This window comes from Saccostrea echinata, unplaced genomic scaffold, assembly GCF_033153115.1.
Source record: "Saccostrea echinata isolate AGI-Se365-2 ecotype Australia unplaced genomic scaffold, CSIRO_AGI_Sech_v1 ptg000012l, whole genome shotgun sequence".
Classification (NCBI taxonomy): Eukaryota; Metazoa; Mollusca; class Bivalvia; order Ostreida; family Ostreidae; genus Saccostrea; species Saccostrea echinata.
In genome coordinates, this window is record NW_026889761.1 from 17,069,627 (window position 1) to 17,089,806 (window position 20,180).

General features: G+C 33.3%; 1 protein-coding gene across 1 annotated transcript in view; it reads left to right on the forward strand.

The window, feature by feature from the left end:
* Positions 1-13,789: 13,789 nt before the first annotated feature.
* LOC133185428 (uncharacterized) overlaps positions 13,790-20,180 on the forward strand; it is a 91,998-nt gene continuing 85,607 nt past the window's right edge. The window contains exon 1 of the mRNA XM_061320624.1: positions 13,790-14,479. Within this exon, the coding sequence (XP_061176608.1) occupies positions 14,398-14,479 (82 nt within the window). The 5' untranslated portion in view covers positions 13,790-14,397. The remainder of the gene's footprint in view (positions 14,480-20,180) is intronic.

Consider the following 20,180-nt stretch of genomic DNA (forward strand, 5'->3'; position numbering starts at 1 on the left):
CTTGGAGTCACTAAACCGAAATCGATTTCCTTTAATCATTGCTGTTTGTGACAAAATTTCTAAACTTTAACAGCTTTAAATTTGGTTTTCTTTTCAGAGTGAGGTGAAATTTTTGACTAGCAAACGGACAATTTAGCATTTCAATATAAATTATTTTTGCTTCACTAAAACTCACTCTTAAAATATATTTTTATATCCCTCGGAAAATGTTAAAATTAATTTTTTACTCAAAATTTGACATTAAGATTTTATAAGTATACATAAAAGAAGATTTTTCCATATTACGTACGAGTCTTGTAAAGTTGATTCTTGATTATTTCTTTAACGCATGACTGAAAAACCAGTTTATAAAGTAAAAATCTAAGTTTCTCTAAACATATTACAACCTGCAAGGATTCTTAACATTTTAAATGCATTTAAACTAAGAACATATAAATAAAAGTCAGGGTATCATATTGTTAAGATTTTAAATATTTCATGGTCTAGTAAATCTATTTTTCAAGAAGTAACTAACCAATCCTGTTTTACATTTACTTGTCGTCTACCAGATTCTCCAAATATTACAAACTGTAGAATTTGATTTACCTTAGAATGAAAATCATGTGTAAATCCTTAGTCAAATCTAACAAACGCTCAATCTTATATGAACATTTTGATTGATTGACTGTATGTTGTTTTACGTCCCATTCGAGAATTTTTCACTCATATAGAGAGTGATATAGAGACCATATACCGGTGAAGGGCTTCAAATTTTGACCTTTACTCGGCACTCAGGGCCATTGAGCAATGAGGGATCTTTATCGTGCCAATGTCTGCCGTGACACGGGGCCTCGGTTTTTAAGGTCTCATCCGAAGGACCCGCACTTTCATTTCAAAGTGCCGAGAGCATGGCGAAGGAACAGTTGCTACCTATTTTTTATCGACTTAGGTCAGTCGCGGCCGAGATTCGAACTCATGACCTCCCGATCACGAAGCGAGCGCTCTACCGACTGAGCTACCGTGAACGGTATGAACATTTTGAACAAGTAGACATAAAATACTGGTATGTTCAATCTTTGTCTTAAACATGATAATTATTCATATGTGATGAAATATGAGAAAATGATCTCAAAAAACCTACAAAAATACAAAGCTGTGAACACGGCATAAACACTCACCCTTAGAAATTCCAGAGGCGGGATCAGGTGCCAAATAGGAGTAAGCATACCCTGTCGACCGGTGACACCCGCCGTGAGCCCAATGAATTGATCAGGTAGGCGAAATATTCCGAAGTCAAATTTAGTATAAAAACAAAGGCCTTACAATTGGTATGAAATATGACAGTCAAAATAAAACGAAAGAGGGCATACAAGGCGAGGACAACCCCCCGCTCTGAGATAGTATTTTTCTCAATTTTCGAAGTTCACGGAAAAGTTATATTTTCTAAAATTATGTTTTCAGTAATGGCATCTTCAACAAATTTGATTCATTTATTTTATTGAATGACTTATTGGCTGATAATTTTTCAAAGTTGCCAGTTGAGCATATTTAGTGGAAAATGGGTTTCTTGCAGCCATAAAAAATGATTTTTGAATATGAATGGGTCAAGTCTTCATTCTACATTAACGTTCAAATGACGGGAAAGTAAATGTAAAAACTATTTTTTATTTTTAAAAAATCTGAACCCATTCTATGAAAATCGAACATTTCTGAAAAAAAAGTTGTACGCTTCAATAAATTCGTTTATTTAAACACCGACACACGTCAACGACAAGAGGACTTTGTGGCGTAGTGTTTAACGCGTTCAGTCTTACGCATGACCGTGAACTTTGGAGAGAGTTCGAATCATGTGTGAAGCTTTTTTTTTTTTTTATTTTCACATACTTTAAAAACATATTGGTAAAAAATAAATTATTTATCAATAAGTTATTCAATAAAATAAAGGAAAATGTGTAAAAGATGATATTGAAAATACAATTTTTGAAAACTATAACTTGATATGAACTTTTAGAATTGAGAAATGTCTTGTTTTTTTTTTAGAGCGGGGGATTGTCCTCGCCTTGTACGCCTCTATTTTCTAAATAAATATAAAACAAAATAAAAATATAAAAACAGGTCGGCTAATAAAGGAGCACAATTAGTTCCCATGGCAATTCTAAAACAATGTTGGAAGACCTGGTCTCCGAAGACTACGTAGATACTGTCAATAAGGAACCAGCCTCCTTTTAATCTCACTTTCTTAAACTTATGCGTAGAATCTGATTTTTTTTTTTTTTTTTTTTTTACAAAGTAATTTTGCAGTTGACCAATCACTAGATATGAAAATTTCCGAATTCAATTTTTATTTAAGAAGCAGTTGTCTATGATTAAATGAACTGAGTTCTTTGGGTTTGTTCCCGTTTTGCAAACAATTGAATTTCAGGTATTGAAAAAATGTTTGCAAAGCGGGAATTTGTCCCTGTAAGATAATTACTTAATTGCCAGTCCCTTTTTCCTGATATCAAATGAAAGGGCTAGTGAATTTGAAGACTTTTTGATCAGCAACTATTCAGAATATTCTTTTCATTTTTGAGATATGTAGATTGATTGATTGATTGTATATTGTTTTACGTCCCATTCGAGAATTTTTCACTCATATAGAGACGTCACCATATACCGGTGAAGGGCTTCAAATTTTGACCTTTACTCGGCACTCAGGGCCATTGAGCAGTGAGGGATCTTTATCGTGCCAACGCCTGCCGTGACACGGGGCCTCGGTTTTTAAGGTCTCATCCGAAAGACCCGCAACTTTCACTCCAAAGTGCCGAGCGCATGGCGAAGGAACAGTTGCTACCTATTTTTTATCGACTTAGGTCTGTCGCGGTCGAGATTCGAACTCACGACCTCCCGATCACGGAGCGAGCGCTCTACCGACTGAGCTACCGTGAACGGTAGAGATATTTAGAAGAGAAATATTTAGGAGGTCAACCCTTCAAGTCCTTAATGTGGCCGTTTCGCAAGAATTTAAATGTTTTATATTGTTTAGACATCATTCTGATTGTCTTTTGTTTAATATTGCTTGCCAAAAATACTTCAGATATAAAGCATCCCAAATTTAGTATTTAGGCCCATTTTGGACCCTTTAGCGTAATATATAATCAAAATTTTATATGATTGCGCCCATGGGAAAAGGGCCCTTATGGCAGTTTTTACACATTTTAAGGTTTTCATGGATATTAATAGAGCAAGGTTAGAAGTTGCCAAATCTGAATTTTTATGACCCTACGTCAACTCTAAGTAGGTTTTTTCTTCATTTATATCAATGATACTTTAACAGGTAAACAATGACGTCATGTTACTTTCGCACCAACGTCAAAAGTTTTCAGAGTGAACTTGACTTTCACTTTGCATTGTAATGTTACTACGGTAATAAACGTATGTTATTGAGTATTTCCAGAAACATTTTTGAGTCATTGTCTCTTTTAATAATTATATAATATGATAATAAATAGTTGTATTAACTATTATCCATCATGCAGTGGTGTATAGAATTATGAGTGTTTGTTCGTTTGTTTGTTTTACATTTCACTATGCTGGAATGTCAGGAAAACCCGAGAAGCAAGCGGCTTCTGTTCAATATCAATTTATTCTCTCAAAACCAAAGTATTTATCTCGTGTTATAATCGTTTGAGAAACCTGTAGAATTTATTAAAAAATCATCTCATTTTAAGCATGGCTCTCGATAGGACAAGATGTCATTTTTTGGGGGGGGTTGGGGTGGGGGTGGGGGTTGAATCCAGTATAAACGATATCTCTTTCAAAATGTGAAGTTAAAAAATATTTCAAAAAAATTCTCGGGAACAACAATAAAATAGATGCTGCTGGGTGGTGAAAATCTGTTGGGTTTTTTTTTGTTTTTGTTTTCTAAATATAATTAGACAGAAAATTTGTGAAATGTAGTGAGTTACTGTATACGCTGTACAACAATTTAAGGACATTAAGTTGATACACTGCTTGTTAAGCAATATTCGATAAAAAAAAATTTCAAACAAAAACTCAGGACTTCTGCCCGCATGTGGTAACAAAACTTCTTCTTTTTTTTAAAATTGAAATGATACACATTTTTTCAGTCACAGCAAGGAAAATTTTTAAATAATTAATTTAAGTAAGCAGGTTGATAAATTATAAACAAATGGATGAATTATAATTCACATGCATTTAAAATGAAAGGAACAGATCCAGGATGACCAGTGGTTGGATTGTGTGTGTGTGGGGGGGGGGGGGGGGAGTTAAAAGTTAAATGACAGAAACATGCAATACTTGTAGTTAACATGAGTTTAATAGCATACGAGGGTTGTCTATTTTTAAAATCTTCCTACATTTTAGGTGTGCAGTGGGGATGCCTTCCCACCACCAACCCCATAACCTCCAAATACATCATTTGGTTAGGTTTGAAATATTATTGAAATAATTCCTCTATTTATTTTTGCACCTTGAACTTCTCCTTACGTACATGTATTCATGTATGAGCAGGGTCAATTGCAAAACAAACAGCGATCATGAGCTCCACATGCCTGGAAATGGAAACTTAACTGTTATCAAATCTAGTTAATCATGAGAAAAATTGCGTCCTAGAATAACGATTTTCGTTTGATTTTGTAAAATTAAATGGTTTTAGAAGTACATGTATACACTGCGTATTAAGAGATATCGGGTATTTTATTGTCATTTCAGCAAATTTTATCTGAACTTTGAATGAAATCAATATGTCATTTTTTAAAATTAATATTAAATAGATTTTTCTAAGAAATAAATCATAAATAATTATATATATGTTGTCGTTATGAATCAATGACATGCAGATTAATTAATAGATTTTTTTCGGCTGGGGGGGAGGGGGGTGTAAAAATTAATTGAAAGTTTTATATATACAGTCAGTTAAATGCGACTGGTTCATAATATTTGTTGACTGGCTGAGTTTTTAAATGACAAATTTTTACGATGTGGCACACATTTAGGTACATGTAAATATTGTTATGTGATGGTGTGTGTAGAACACCCCTTCCCCCCCCCCCCCCCCCCTATTTCTCGCGGCTTCTTTATCGTATGAAATTCTAATGTTATTGTTTTCAAATGTTATTGTATATGAAGTTTTACAATATAAAAATTCCATTCTGGCCCCATGCCAGAGACTTGGATATGCTTATCCTTGTAAAGCTTTACAGATAAACTGTAAAGTAGTTAGGTCCCGGTAATATAAAATGACCCTGGCCCTCTTCCCCGGTCTCCTGCACTGCCACAAAAATGAAAACTTGCAAACATATTCTTAGTCTTTTGTGCAGTATATTTTTAGCATTTAATTTAATTTGTACAATGCATGTTTAAATACAATTTGATCTTAAAAAGATTTATTTCAATAAATCCAAATAACAAAAATCAGCCCGTTTACATAATTCAACGGCAAGTTAAGCAATATCATACTAAACCGATAACTGAGATTATTATTTCAATAAGAAAACGAGTTTTAGATTGATAATAGAACTGTAATGACATACAATGCTGAGATTCTATGAATGATAAGCATTATATATATTTGACTTGTAAGTGACTTAAAACTGCAGATAAAGCTAAAACCTTTGAACTTTTTTATGCACAACACGTACGAGTACCAAGGGATAGAGATTTCTTTTCATAATACGATATTGTTGTGTTTTGAAAATTCGCCCTTTCATTAAAGTTTCACATTTCACATTGTATTAATAAACTGGATTTAATGTAACATCTCTCTCTCTCTCTCTCTCTCCCTCTCTCACACACACATCAGGTATACATACATGTAAACTTTTTTTTAAGCTAGAACAATTAGAACAATTTTATTTCATTCGGTAGTTTTTGTTTGTTTTCAAGTACTTATATCGGAAGTGGCAACAACAAAAATAAGACGAAACAATTTTTTTTTAAATTTCATTTTATTTTTATTTAAATTCATGATCATTATTACTGAAAAAAAAATAAAATTCAAGTTATTTTTAAAAATAATTTCATGTTGAAATAGATGCACATGTAACAAATTTAAAAAATAAATGAAAGTCTGTTCAATGTAGCATCTTTTCTTATTCTATATTTTTTTTTCCTCTTTCACTTTGACAGCAGCTAGTTCCATGAGCTTTCAAAAATACTTTTAAAGAAAATATAAATATAATACTTATAATTAAAACGTTTTTTAACTGATGATAAGTAAGATTTTTAAAAATATTTTTTATACTACGGGAGCAAATTTGTATGAGTATGTTGATTTTGAATGGTGTTAAAAAAAAGAAAAAAGAAAGTCCCTCTCTGGTACCTCTCTAGTATCTCGCTTGTCAGAGTTACCTCTCTTGTTTTTATTTATAGTTCTTAAAAATAATATCACGTCTGTCATTCGTTGCTAGATTTGTGAAAACTTAAAAGAATACTTTTCTTTTCTGTTGGAGGAAGTGTGATCAGTTTCAATTTTTTGGCAATTAAAACATTTTACATCAAAAATTTATGCACGATGTACCAATGCTTCAATGTTTACATGGGCCTAAACGGCAGTGTCTATATGCACGACCGTCGTGCACTTACTTTTTCATCGGCTATTCGCACGACCGTCGTGTATATAATTTTTCAATGACTATTTGCACGACCGTCAGGTATTGTATTTATTTATCAGCTGTTCGCACGACCATTATCTTTTACATAACACACCAACTTATTATGTCATTCGTTGTTTCGTCCCCAGTTAAGTTCGGCACGCAGTGATTTAACTGATTTAAGCCTAGAAGCATTTTAGTAAGAAAACATTAGAAAAACTTTTTTTATAATGTTAATTTATATGCTAAAGTGACATATAGATCCAATGGGCCGGTCGGTGTAAGGTAAATCTGTTTCTATTAGAACTGCCCTTGTAAACGTCACTATCTCTCTTATAATGTATAGTGCGGTATTTTTTATGTGGAACGATTATTTAGGGGTTTTCACGAGTTTTTCCTATTGTACACATGAGATATCTGACGTTTTCCAGGCTTTTTTTTTTTTTTAAGCAATTTTGATATTTGATGTTCCACCAATTAAAAAGAGCCATAGAACATTGAATAAGCATTTTTCCTACTTAAGTAGTGATTTCTTAAATACACTTTTTAACCAAAATTTTGTCATATAACCTTAGTTATTACACACGTGTAATCTCAAATTAAACAATAATGATATTCATATGTTAATAAATATTGTAGTTCCCTTGTATAATAATTATAAAAATCATCAAGTTTGTATGGAGTATGCAAGTAAATATTGAGGTATATCTACCTAAAATATGACAAACTGTTGACAAAGACCACTCCTAACTAGAAAAACAACATTTGAATAATTTTGTTTATGACGGCACTTTATTTTGGTTAAGGTGAACATTTATATATATACATGTATTCATTTTTCCTCTCATATTATTTTAAGATTTGGCAATCTGTCTTAAATTTATCATTCATTATCAATGACTTCGTGGCGCAGTGGTATGATTGCTGAAATGTAAATGTGGTGATTCGAGTTTGACCTCAAGATTTTTCAAGTTGAAAATATAAAACTCGTCCGCAAATGATATTACATTGGTTGAAAGTACTGCTCACGTTCAATTTTTTTTATGTCATCAATTTGGTCATTAATATATCATCGAAATTCCATGGCAGATCCAGAATATAACATGTGTGAGTGCACTGTGTGGTTGAGGGCCGAAAGGATGGTATAACCCAGTAATGTAACTTTTACACCCCCCCCCCCTCCTATCATCGCTAGCCAAGTGTGAAAGGTGAAAGTAAGTGTCTACCCCTGGTGATCTGCACATCTTCTCTTTTAGAACGGATGTTGAGTGATCAACCCACTTTCCAATTTTATTTTCGTTTCTAATCTTCATTATTATTATTATTTTAATTTATAGATTTGTTTTCTTTTTCTATATGCCACTCTTATAAACTGCTTCATCTACATTTTTATGGAACTGATAGAAATTATATTACGATTCGGTTGTATTCTTCGGCACACTTGAATAGCTCATAATATACCCATCCTCTGGCTGATGCGTCCATATATTTTATACATGTATGTAAAATAATCTAAATTATCCACAAAAGAAGCTGTACCGTAAAAAGAAAAGGGTGTGAAAGGAAATGGTTGTGGACCATAATATTTAATTCAGTTTCAAATAGAAATATGTAAATGAAGTAGTCTGTAAACTTAAAGTATGAAAAGAATAGAAATAGAAAGACTTATAGATTTGAGAGAGAACCATAAAGGGGGCACGATCGTGTGTCTCAGTCTATAGCCAGGCTAAAACTGATGCAGTGTGGTATTTATGTCCCCATCCTATTTCTAAACTTATGTATTTTACAATTCAGATAGGGCGTTACCCAAGAAAGCTTTTTTTATCTGAAGGTGGAGTGTAGATCTTACACAGGTGTCAATCCCTCGTATGTTTTACTTTTTTTTTAACACGAAATAAAATTGAAAAAAAAAGTTGAGGTAATTAAATATCAACATGATAAATGTAATATTTACTATCGTGTGAAACAATCAATTGCTTGCATTTCTATTTTAAAAAACTGTCAATGAAAAAAAAAAGATTAAATGTACACATAAAGCCAGAAACGGACTCATCTCATCCTCACAAAATCAAAAGTTTAGCGATTTTGGAACTCCACACAAATCTGATTGGGATAGGATCTCTTTAAATTATCAATTAGTTTTTATTTTTATTTTACTAAATTCTCCCTATATGTGTGTACAAGAAAAGTTGATATGAATGTTCATACTGGGGCGGGATGTTTCGCGCCAATTCCGTTTCACACTGAGATGGTTCGCGCCTAAATGATTCACGCCGATTTAGGCGCGAAACATCTCACGTTTTATTTTAAATATTTAATCACATTTTGATCCATTTTAAATTATTTATCAAATATAAGATATGAATATGTTGTGTACTCTAATTCATGACTTAATAACATGCACTACTGCCATAGTTAATGGATCGTACGGTGCCCGTTTGCTTAGCGTGTCTGTTCAACATATTCAACAGTGATTCAATGGGGATTTAGTTGTAATAAGTTGGAGATCAAAAGGTGAGAATTGAAGTTGATGTGTGGGTTGTCCAAGCCAGCAGTAATTACTTAATTAGATGGCGGTATTATAATTATCTACTGTATATATACGTAATTAGCACAGTGTTATAATAATTCATAATTATGCTATGTATGTACACTTCAAACTCAGACATAAATAATTTACGTCTCTGCTTCAAATATAATCTTCTTAAATTAAATAAAATGTTCCAAAAATATCAATATTTACATATATTTTAAAATCTAAAATTTTGTTAAATGAACTAAACTCAGTAGCAAAACAGAATAAGCGCGAAACATCGCGGAGCGAACCATGCATAGGTGCGAAACATCCCGTTACCGCACAGGTCGGTCGTGTATATTATCATAATTATGCATAATAGCTATTACCGTCGTGTGCATATCTCTGGCAATGTGCGATTGCTATTTGCACGACCGTCGTGTAAATAGATTTTTTTCTTACCTATGTGCACGACGGTCGTGTATATATCTCAGCAATTTGTAATAGCTATTCGCACGACGGTCGTGTAAATAGACTTTCTTTTCTATGCGCACGACGGTCGTGTATATATCATCGGCCTTACATGATCGATGTGTTGAGAATGGTGGGGCGGATCTTATACAGGAAAACGATTTCCTCTGCAATATTTTGATAATATACACGTGTCTAACAAATAACTTCAATTTGTCTATATATCAAAATCGCATTCGTTCATCCACATTCAATTATCCAGAAAATCACCTTGTCTGAAGCTTCTATACATGTATAATACACAGCCCAGATATCAGAGACGTATAAAGCTACAATATAACATGTAGTAAAGAAACGGGTCTCGAATAAAAATCTAAATATTTTAATTAATATCAGTGGACTAGAAGATCAAGACGTGAATTAAAGATATAAATAAAAATAAATAATTATTTCAATGTTGAGAACAACGACAAAAGTGAGCTAGACGTGTCGAAACGTAAAACACGTGGATAAAAAAATCTGCGTCGACGCTCACCGTCTGCAACGTCATATCTTTATGACGTTATTTCTCTGTTTTAACAAAATTGCCATAAGGCCCTTTTGTCATGGGCGCAATCATATTATTTAGTTTCATATTGTTAATATAAACATTTTTGCTTCCGAAACGTAATAGCAAAATGTTGATTGTTAAAGAGTTATAGAGTTTTTTGCCCTTCTGAGCCCCTAATTTGAGGGACCAGTCCCTTTTTCTTGATATCATGTAAAGGATCTTAACATCTGCTCAAGTTTTTTAGGTATATGTTTTATCGTAGGTCTATAATTTTAACAAATACTCATAGTTTAAAAAGATCTGATAAAAAATGCATCAAAAATTTACTCAAGATTTGTGTCCTTAATTTCGACCCATACCGAGCTTCCATATCAGGCACTTCCGGAAAATTTGAAAAATCAGGTGCACCACAACTTCAACTCATCAAACTTTAGTAATTTTCAGTTCTAGATCGAACAAAATTAAAAAAATTGATGAAAGGGCGATAACTTCCTACCGGAAGTAAATTTCTAAAAATTAAAATAAAGGTATCAGGTTTAGATCATGATGCATCATGAAAATTGCAAGTTGATCGATCCGACCGTCTCTGAGAAATCTCTGCAAAAATATGTAAAGGAAAAAAAAAAAGAAAAGTGAAAGAGAAACACTAGAATAATGGAAGGGTCCACCATTGGAGACAAAGACCCTAGCTATAATTGAGAAATTAAATAAAATGTGGGAACAGACAACCCTTCTATTTTCTTCTGATGATAGAAGGCAAATGTAGTGTTTGGTCAACGGTCACTAAGATTACCCCTATTAATTAGGGGGTGGAATTGGTGGTTCTTAAGGCATAGATGGAAAGGAAAGTTTCTGAAATTCATATAAATGTGAAATTTTGTTTTTAAATGTGTAAAAGGAAGGTTGTAAACAACTACAAAGAGGTCTATGCATTTAAAAACAAACAAAAATTCAAATATGATTGTTGTACTGATAAATATTCTAGTATCATGAATCATACAGTCAGTCTGAAATGATTCAAATTGAATTTTATTGAAGCATAGATCGAGTGACAACATGGAATAAGCTACATGTAGGTCTGTAAATAGGCTCTACTGTCTTTTTAATCGCTGAAAGGTCTCAACAAGACTGAATAAGGGTGTATCGCTTTTAGGTAGTGTTTGTATCATGGTGAGGGATCAAGCTATCTTGAACTTGCCAATAACAACAGGAATGCGCGGATCTAGAGGGGGGCGAGGGGGGGGGGGTTCCGCACAGTTATTATAATTAAAAGTACATACTGAAACAAATAAAAAAAATGACTTTGCACCCCTCCTAGAAAACGTAGACCCCACCATCACCACCGCGAAATATAGGTCTTTTGCGCGTTTGGGAAATGGATTTTACGGGGTTTTTTTGTTTTTTTTAATTATCATTATAATTATTATTTTTTTTATTTTGTTTTTTGTTTTGTTTGTTTGATTGTTTGTTTGTTTTGTTTTGTTTTTATTTTTGTTTTGTTTTGTTTTTTTTTTTTTGGCTTGTCAAGGAATTTCTGGGTTGGAAATTTTTTTTTGACTGGGATAGACCCCTCCTCCCTCCCCCCGGAAAAAAATCTTGATCCGCTCCTGAACCGAAAGAACGGTACATATTGGGGATATACATAATTTGTCAGAAATCTCTCTCTCTCTCTCTCTCTCTATGTTTTCTACAATAAACAATACACTGTCTCTCATCAGACCCACTTTGTACAATCCACGTGGGAATCGCCTCATTAGCAAACTGCGCGATAAGATTGTTTTACATACAATACAAACTTACAATTTTCTCTTATACACGTAGATTTTGGTAAAAAAAAAAAAATCGGCAAAACATTTCACAATCCATGATTATTAATGTGTAAAGGATCAGCCACCTTTACCCTTGCCATCCGATCTTTCCTCTCAACTTTATTTTTATATGTATTGTTTTAAAAAATCGTATATGATACCTAAATATATTTCCAAGTCCGTATAATAGCTACACATTGATTTGCAATTTCTTGTTTAGAATACAAATTCCTCAAAACTTGTGTTATTTATCGGGAAGAACGAATCAAGAAACACGAGTTATTTTTCTTGTAGTATTTATCATTAGTGACGATTTCATTAAGATGAGAAATATTAAATCAAAAAATCACCCAATAATGTCTTACTTTGTTTGCTTAAAAGTTTACTTTATCGATAAATATCGAATATATTTACATGTAATTTACCTATAAAAGAATTTTTTTAAAGAATATACATGCATGATGAAATTAAACAACAGAACTCCTGGAGATGTCCAGAGAAAGTGGATTTATGTGTTTTATTCAGTTTTTAAAAACAAATTTAGAAGAATGAATATCCAACAAACGAGATAGATATTTTTGATGTTCATTTCTTTGTTGAAAGTGCCTAACTTTTATTTTGCTACCTTAATACTCGTACTGAAATGACCCATTGATAGAATAGTGGAAATCTGATGTGTAAATTGTTTTGTTGACGATAAGAAAAACATTCAATATTTATTTTTGGTCGTTTTAAAAGCTTTGAATGTTTTCAGTTTGTGTATACAGAGGCTGTGATTTTTCCGTAATGTAGAAGGATAATCTACAAATATGTTGTCTTTTTAAGAACTTCTGACTTTCTTTGCACGTTGTCTTGTATTACTCGGGGGTATAATAATTTATGATGGAAGCGAAAACTCGTGCGAAAATACAAAAGCTCCAAGTAACATTCCTGTGCTTTTCAAATATTGTTGGTCGGCATTCTTTATCCAGAAAATGAAAATTATTTAAAAAGTAAACAATGTAGATTGTTGCCTATAGTTAGCACGCTTTTAGCAATTTCGTGTGAGATTTTACAGGGTGGATTAGTTGTGTAAACAAAATATAAAGCTTCAGAACGTGTACACTAAAATGATAATTCTCTGTACCTTAACACGAACAATACCTCTCCCCAACACCTTGAGGTAAAAACAAAAATCTTATTAACATGGATCAACAATATTTACATAAAAGTTCATCTTCAAGACGCTGTGAAAAAAAAAAGATATTTTATCGTCTGACTTGACAAAATACATTTATTTTGGGTCATAATAAATTTAAAGGGACCATACGTCCACGTCATAAAGTGTAACAGGTATCTGTAATTAGGTATTGCGACCTCATTTAAATGTTTTCCTCTGATTTTTGAATAAAGCTGCGTTGTCGGTTTGGGAAATCCAGACGGTCGTTTAACTATCGGGGGTCCTCAAAAATCTCCACAGTTTGTCTACCGTGTATATCGTACTTTTTCCTGTTCTATTTAATTTCATGTAATCTGTGTATGAATATATTTGAACAGTTCTGGGGCAAAGGATACATATAGATCGTTCACGGCTCACAGTTGCCGCACAGCACAAATCGGAGATTATTAAATAGCAAAGGCACATTCATACACTTACCGAATTTTTCACCTTTTTTTTCTTTTTTGATCTATTTTTTCGGATTAGTTGAGGCATCGCACGACGAGAGGACTGACAGAAGAAGAAAAAAGTAAAATTTACCTGTCTTCCAAAAAGCAAAAAATTTGTGACATAAACATTTTTTTCTAATTAACTTTTTCTGTTAATTCTGGGATTTTTACGTGAAAAGAAACAGGGAACGAAGAAAGTTTAAGTGCGCCGATGGTACATTCGGTCTGTGTGTGTATACTCAATGCACCGATGCACTCCATATAAACAGAATCGTGTAGAGACTTTCCGGTCAGCGGCTCTGACACATCGGGAAAGAGGGCCCTGAATTATTACACCAAATTCACCAAGGAACTATTTAAAATATTCTCAAACTGGATTTTATATTTTTATCAATTAGAGCCACTTTTTATTCGCTCTACGGCTGTGCTTACTCGCTAATAGGTTGCACGTTGGTTGTTACAGCGCCATAAGCTGGGTTAATTTTCGTACCTTCGACCTATAACTCTCATCAAAACTTGTGGGAAAAAAGCTGATTTATGAAAAACGTGCTTTATATGAGTTATCATATTAAACACACGATAAGATTCTCAGAGAGCTAATTTGTTTGCAAGGATGAAGGTGTGTTAAAGAAAGAAAGGAGACTCTAGCAGAACTTTTGAAACTTTAATATTACTCGTTTTACGCTACACGCTCCTCCACTATAAAAATGGATCAGTGTTTGTGAATGAAGTTTTTGGAATATATGGGAGATGTATCATTCCAGTTTATAGTGGCACGCGTGAGGATTTTTAGCTGAAATTCTTTGAGTGTGACCACCAGGGAATATTATCAGAATGCACCTTGCGCTGTTGCTATCGTTCGTTATCTTTTGCAGCTTGGATTCAGTGGCCAGTGGGCTCAGGTCAAAAAGACGAGGTAAGACTGACACAAGAGGGGGGTCAAGTTGTTTGATCTCCGCACGGTATAATATATACAGATTCAATAAGTTCGTCACCCTTTAAAGTGCTCTGTATATACTTAGCTTTCTTTCATCTTGTGTGTGAAAGGCCTGAGCTATATGTTCCTCCTGGTAATATTGTATACATACTGTGCAAATATAGACAGATTTATATTACTCGACATTAACCAACATTTATCTGACCTTGGCAAATATATGTCCATGTCCGTCTTGTAGTTCTGGTAATAATTTACTTCTACACTGTATAACCTGACAATATCAAACTAATTTTTTTTTCTCAAACTAGAATTTAATGTGAACGATGTACAGTCGAACCGCATCAAAATTCCATTTCGTCACGGCAGGGATTTCTGAATATTTATCCCCAGATAATCCAAGATCTAAGAAGATTTGTGAAAAGAAATTCCTTTTTTTTCTGAATATGAATAATGAATACAAGTGTCTCTGTGTCAATAGGCCTTATCATTTGATCAAAAGTTCCCGGTAAATTCACAGGTTGTCAGCGTCCTTGAGATTAATTCTAAGGAGTTTTAAAACTCATGCCTGTGTGAAGATTTTTTTTTTTTCGCTACAAAAAAGACTGAGTGCCTGTCATTTTTGTTGAGGTGTGAACGCAATAAGAGAGCACTCTGTAGTGTATCGTAACTGCTTATATGAATGATACGTCTAAATGATGCCCTGTTAAGTTGTAAGTCTTGGACTTATTATCGTCTGCCACCAACTGTCGTCTGCCATGATAATGTCCAGTAATCGTCTGCAGCAGATACCGCGCAATGCAGTCGTGTCCTCCTTTCGTTTTGGTCCATTTATTATCCGCCTTTTGCATCCTCTACAGGTTCTCGTTTTATCACCTGTGAGGTTTGTTCTAACTCTTCACCTGAAGTCTGTGGGTCAGCCATTTTATCTTTTTCCTCTCACCTGGCTCAATTCATCACACATTGTGTCCTTTCAGGTCGAAAGCAGAAACATTATTTTTGGGGGAGAGGAAACATATGTTAAATTTCAACATCTTAGGCAGGGGAAATTATACTTGGAACACCAATCGAACACACACACCAAAAAAAAAAAAAAAAAAACTTGTCAGAGGGCAATATAGGTTATCCAAGACATTCATGGTATGGCTAAGGCATTTACGTCGGTTATCACTAAAGATGAATAATTGCCTTTTTATCGTATTTGAATGGGATAAAAAATTGCAAATAGATATTCTTTTGATAACAAAGGTACATACTAAATGTCTGGTCGTAATTTGTCTCTGATATAAATGGACGGAAAATGACCGCTGCTATCGTTAACAAGATGAAATGCTATATATATATTTCCTGTGGGAATTCGAATGTAAACAAAACCTTGATTACTTAGTATCTGGTAAATAATATGGATAGTAGGTATAAGTTCTGATAAATGGCCAGAGACGATGGAGATGTAGATCTAAGTGAAAAATTGGGAGCTTTTATACGAGATCATTTTCAGTTTTTCAAACGTTTTCTTGCAAGGAGTATATATGATTTATGATTTAAACATATTCTGTCATGTTATCATATTCAACTTAAGATTGGAAATTAATAAACAACAATATTTATTGACACATAGTTAATTCAATCGGGCTCAAGTTTTTACAACTTTAGATTAAAATTGACCTCTCCAATACCAAGTAAATGAAAAATAAATGTATATTATTTTGGTGGCGCACATTTAGGTTCCCAAATAAAACTGTTTCAAGGTGTAATATTCCTTTCAGTATTAATTCTTAAGGTATTAATCAAATACTTCTGATCTTAATGCAATGCAGAGTAAGCATATGTAATGGAGAAAGTAGTTCTTCTTGATATCTAAATAAAAAACTATGTATCTATACGCAAACGTTTTATTTTGGTGGGTGCTCCAACCCATTCCATATAATGGGAAATACAAACGTCTACGATTGTGACAAAACGATATGAAAAAACAGTAGGTGGTCTCAAAACACTACACCCTATTACAGCGAACACACCCAAGAACAATACGTACAACTGCATTCAGATGTCACAGAAACTGTGAATGGGTCGCTCAGATCGCTTACTCGCTTTGTCACCTGTCAACCTAGATCAGAGTTTTATTAAGAGATAGGATTATCAAGTTAATCTTTGCTTTGAAAATTTACAACTGTTTTACAATTTAATATTATGCAGTTTAAAGTTTAGAGATAATCTCAATGTTAAAAAAATACAAAACCTGATATATTACAAATTTTCTTTTATTTCTGCTTTTGATGTATATCTTTGAATAAACGGGTATGATATCTCTTGTCCTTGATTACAGTTGCTACGACAACACGTTGTTCTGTATTTCTGGTGTGGTGCGGGTGACTTTTTTGTAGAACATTCTCCTGAGTTATTTTCCTTTTTTTCTTTCTTTTTTTTTTAATTTCGGTCTCATCATGGGGTCTGGGTTAGGTGACTTCTTACTTTGTAAATTAATGGGGCTTTTGGCTGATTAAAGAAACTTCGCAGGTCACTGGTGCTACAATATTCCCAGTGTTATGAAGATTGTAATTTTGTGTCCTGCCAGGGAGCAGTTTCTCGTTGCGAAATACAGAAGACACACATGTTGATGATAAAATATGTAAATTTTATGCGGGATGGAGATAATGTATCGTTGTGGCAGGATTATAATGCCATGTATCTTGGAAGCCGACTAGCAGTACAAGTATGTGCCATGAATGATGAAACTGACTTTTATTCCTATTTTTGAATAAAGAAATGAATGGGTTGCTGTCTTATACCCAATCAATGCCAAGAAATGCAACTATTTCATATTTTTATGCACATCTTTTTAAACATGCACTGATGAAATAAGAGGTAAAAAGACATTTGCCCATCAATATACCCCTTTCAGTCCTGTTTTTGCAATAGATTCTATCAACTAACCAGAATAGAAGCTTAATTCTTTTTTAAATGCTGATATTTGACGTAGGATTGATCTAATTTAAGCAACAAATTCTTATCGAATTTCCCAAAAAACTTATCAATTATGTACAGTGTTACGTAAAAGTGGTCAAAAATATTAGCAAAAAGTGAAGCAAGTTAAATTTTATCGTTTGCCCGGTCGACAATTTGTATCAAAAAGCTGAAAGAAACTCCATTATTACTTAACCCTTTAAAGATGATATCTCCTGTTTAAATGGGGTATTATGAATTTCAATCCGCTGATTTTATCTGGAGGGATAGAATTTATGTGCTGAAATCGGAAGTGGAGAGAGACCATTAAATGCTTCATTCATAAAAAAGAGAACAAGTCTAATATTTCGCCTACCTGAACTTATATTTTATGAATCACTGAAAATTAAATCGCTTGTGGTTTGTAAAGTGAACAGGGTGCATTCACCTGTAGGGTTGTACAGACTGTTCTGTTCTTTCCATTCTGTGGTTTAGCCAGCAAGGTGCGCTAAAAAAGTGTAAATCCATTAGCGATACAGTTCATACGTTGTATGTAATGTAAAAGAGGCGTTCTCTTTATTTCTGTATGTTTGAACAGAACTTCATGAAGTAGAAAAATAAATGCGATTAAAAAAATAAGTAATCCACCTCAAAAATGGCAGGATTCGTTTTGGGTCAAAATTTTGTCGAAAGTATTTTACTTTTCTGGGTGCACATACAAAATCATTAGTCAAGATGTACAGTATATTTATAAACAATATTCTCTTGCTATGTAAATGTAACAAAAGATGGCAAAGAAATGTGAAAATCTGTCAGCAGTCATAATTCTTGTGACTCGTGTCATATTTCTGTAAAAAGACTGAAAGGATATACAAAATGTCTCGAGAATGTTGTGTTAATGAAATCTGAGCTGGGTTTTAAGACCCAAAATTTTTTCGGTTGTTTAAGCACTAAGAATACAGATTTGCTCAGTATTTGTATACGTGTTACTTAAAAGCAGACCCAGCAATCTCTGTACATAACTGCAGAAAAAAAATTATGTAGTACACTTTTTGCAGGATAATACATAAATGATACAGCAAAATCTTATGATTGACATTTTTCTGAGGTTTATATGAACTAGATCTAGCCTACAATGGGTTATACGATTTGGAACAATAAGATTACAAATATTTAACAAAGAAGGCTGGATGCTTCGTTGTAGATTTTCTTTAAATGATATTTTCAAGTACTGTTCATTTCCAGCTGCATGTTTATAATTACAATCTTTACAAAGCCACGTAAATTCAACGTTCAAATTGTGTGTGTTTTTTTTTCGGGGGGGGGGGGGGGCAGGAACAAAAATCTTATGAACGAAACAAATTAAAAAGAAAAAAAACTCCGTTTTCAGAAAATATATGTTTGATAATTCACGGATTAAACAGTTTATGTGATATAGCTTAAGGTGTAATAAAACAGCGTGGCTACCACTAAGGGATTATATCATGCAATGGATGTCGTCACGTCGATATTCTATCGTCTACGTGGCCCGGGGTACCCCATTTCCTCGCGTGTTGCCCAGACTCTATTCTGAATCAAACAAAGAGGTCTCCTTGGGTTCACTACATGCTATTAAAGCTAGTGATATAAGAGGATAGAGATATACTGATTTGATTGAAGTGATGACATTTATGTCTTAAGAATTTTCACAATTAAGAGAAGTAGACTTCAATGCGATATCTCTTCATTAAAGACCTAACAAACAGATATATGAGATAATATACCTATACTATGATGGAAATGAAAAAATAATTATAATCGTATATGTACAACGGGCATGTATATTTTACAAATATGTATAATTAGAAAACAAAAGTTACTATTTTTTGGTCGCTTAGGCTAGCCATACAAAATATATGGAAATATTTGAAAAAAAAAATATTTATATCCTTTTGTATGTAGGGAGGGTTAAAAAAGAAAGTGATACATTGTTCGGTCTTTGCAGAACAAAACAGCCTTATGAAAAGAGTACTGTTCTGTTTCCACGTTTTGCAGTCGGAATACTTTTGTAAATATTTTTTATTCTTTCGGAATGTCTAGTGTTTAAGTAGCAGTCATGTTGTATAAACAAGTGTTTTGTTAATGTTAAGAATGAACAATTGTCTTTAAAGAAATAATTATCCCATATGTAAATGTTTCTTTTAAGTACACATGGGTCTGTCTTACTTTATTTCGCACTGGGAATTTAGTTTTTGCATAAAGAGGGAATATTTTTTATTCTCAAGTTGTTCTAAAAATATTTAATTCATTAAACTTGAATTGGATTGAACAGCAGGCATTCTCTCAACAGGTCAAGGTACATGTAATAAATTACTGGTGCATTAAACACCGAAAAACATGCGGCTTGTAAAATAGAACATTGATAATAACTGGCATAGAATGACTGATTTTTATTTGGTAAATTGATCAGCATACACGCAAATTATAGTAGAAAATAGAAATGTACATGCGCGGATCTAGAGGGCTTCGGGTGCGTGTGTGTGTTTCGGACCCCCCCCCCCCCCTTGGAATTTATAGTCTTATTAAAAGTATATACTGAAGCAAATACCCCCCCCCCCCCGAAAATGTGGACCCCAACACGAAATAGATTTCTGTTATTTCACGTTTGGGAAATGGATTTTAGTTTTTTTTTTTGTTTTTTTTTTTGGTTTTGTTTTTTTTTGTTTTGTTTTTTTGCTCAAGCAATAAATTTCTGAGTTGG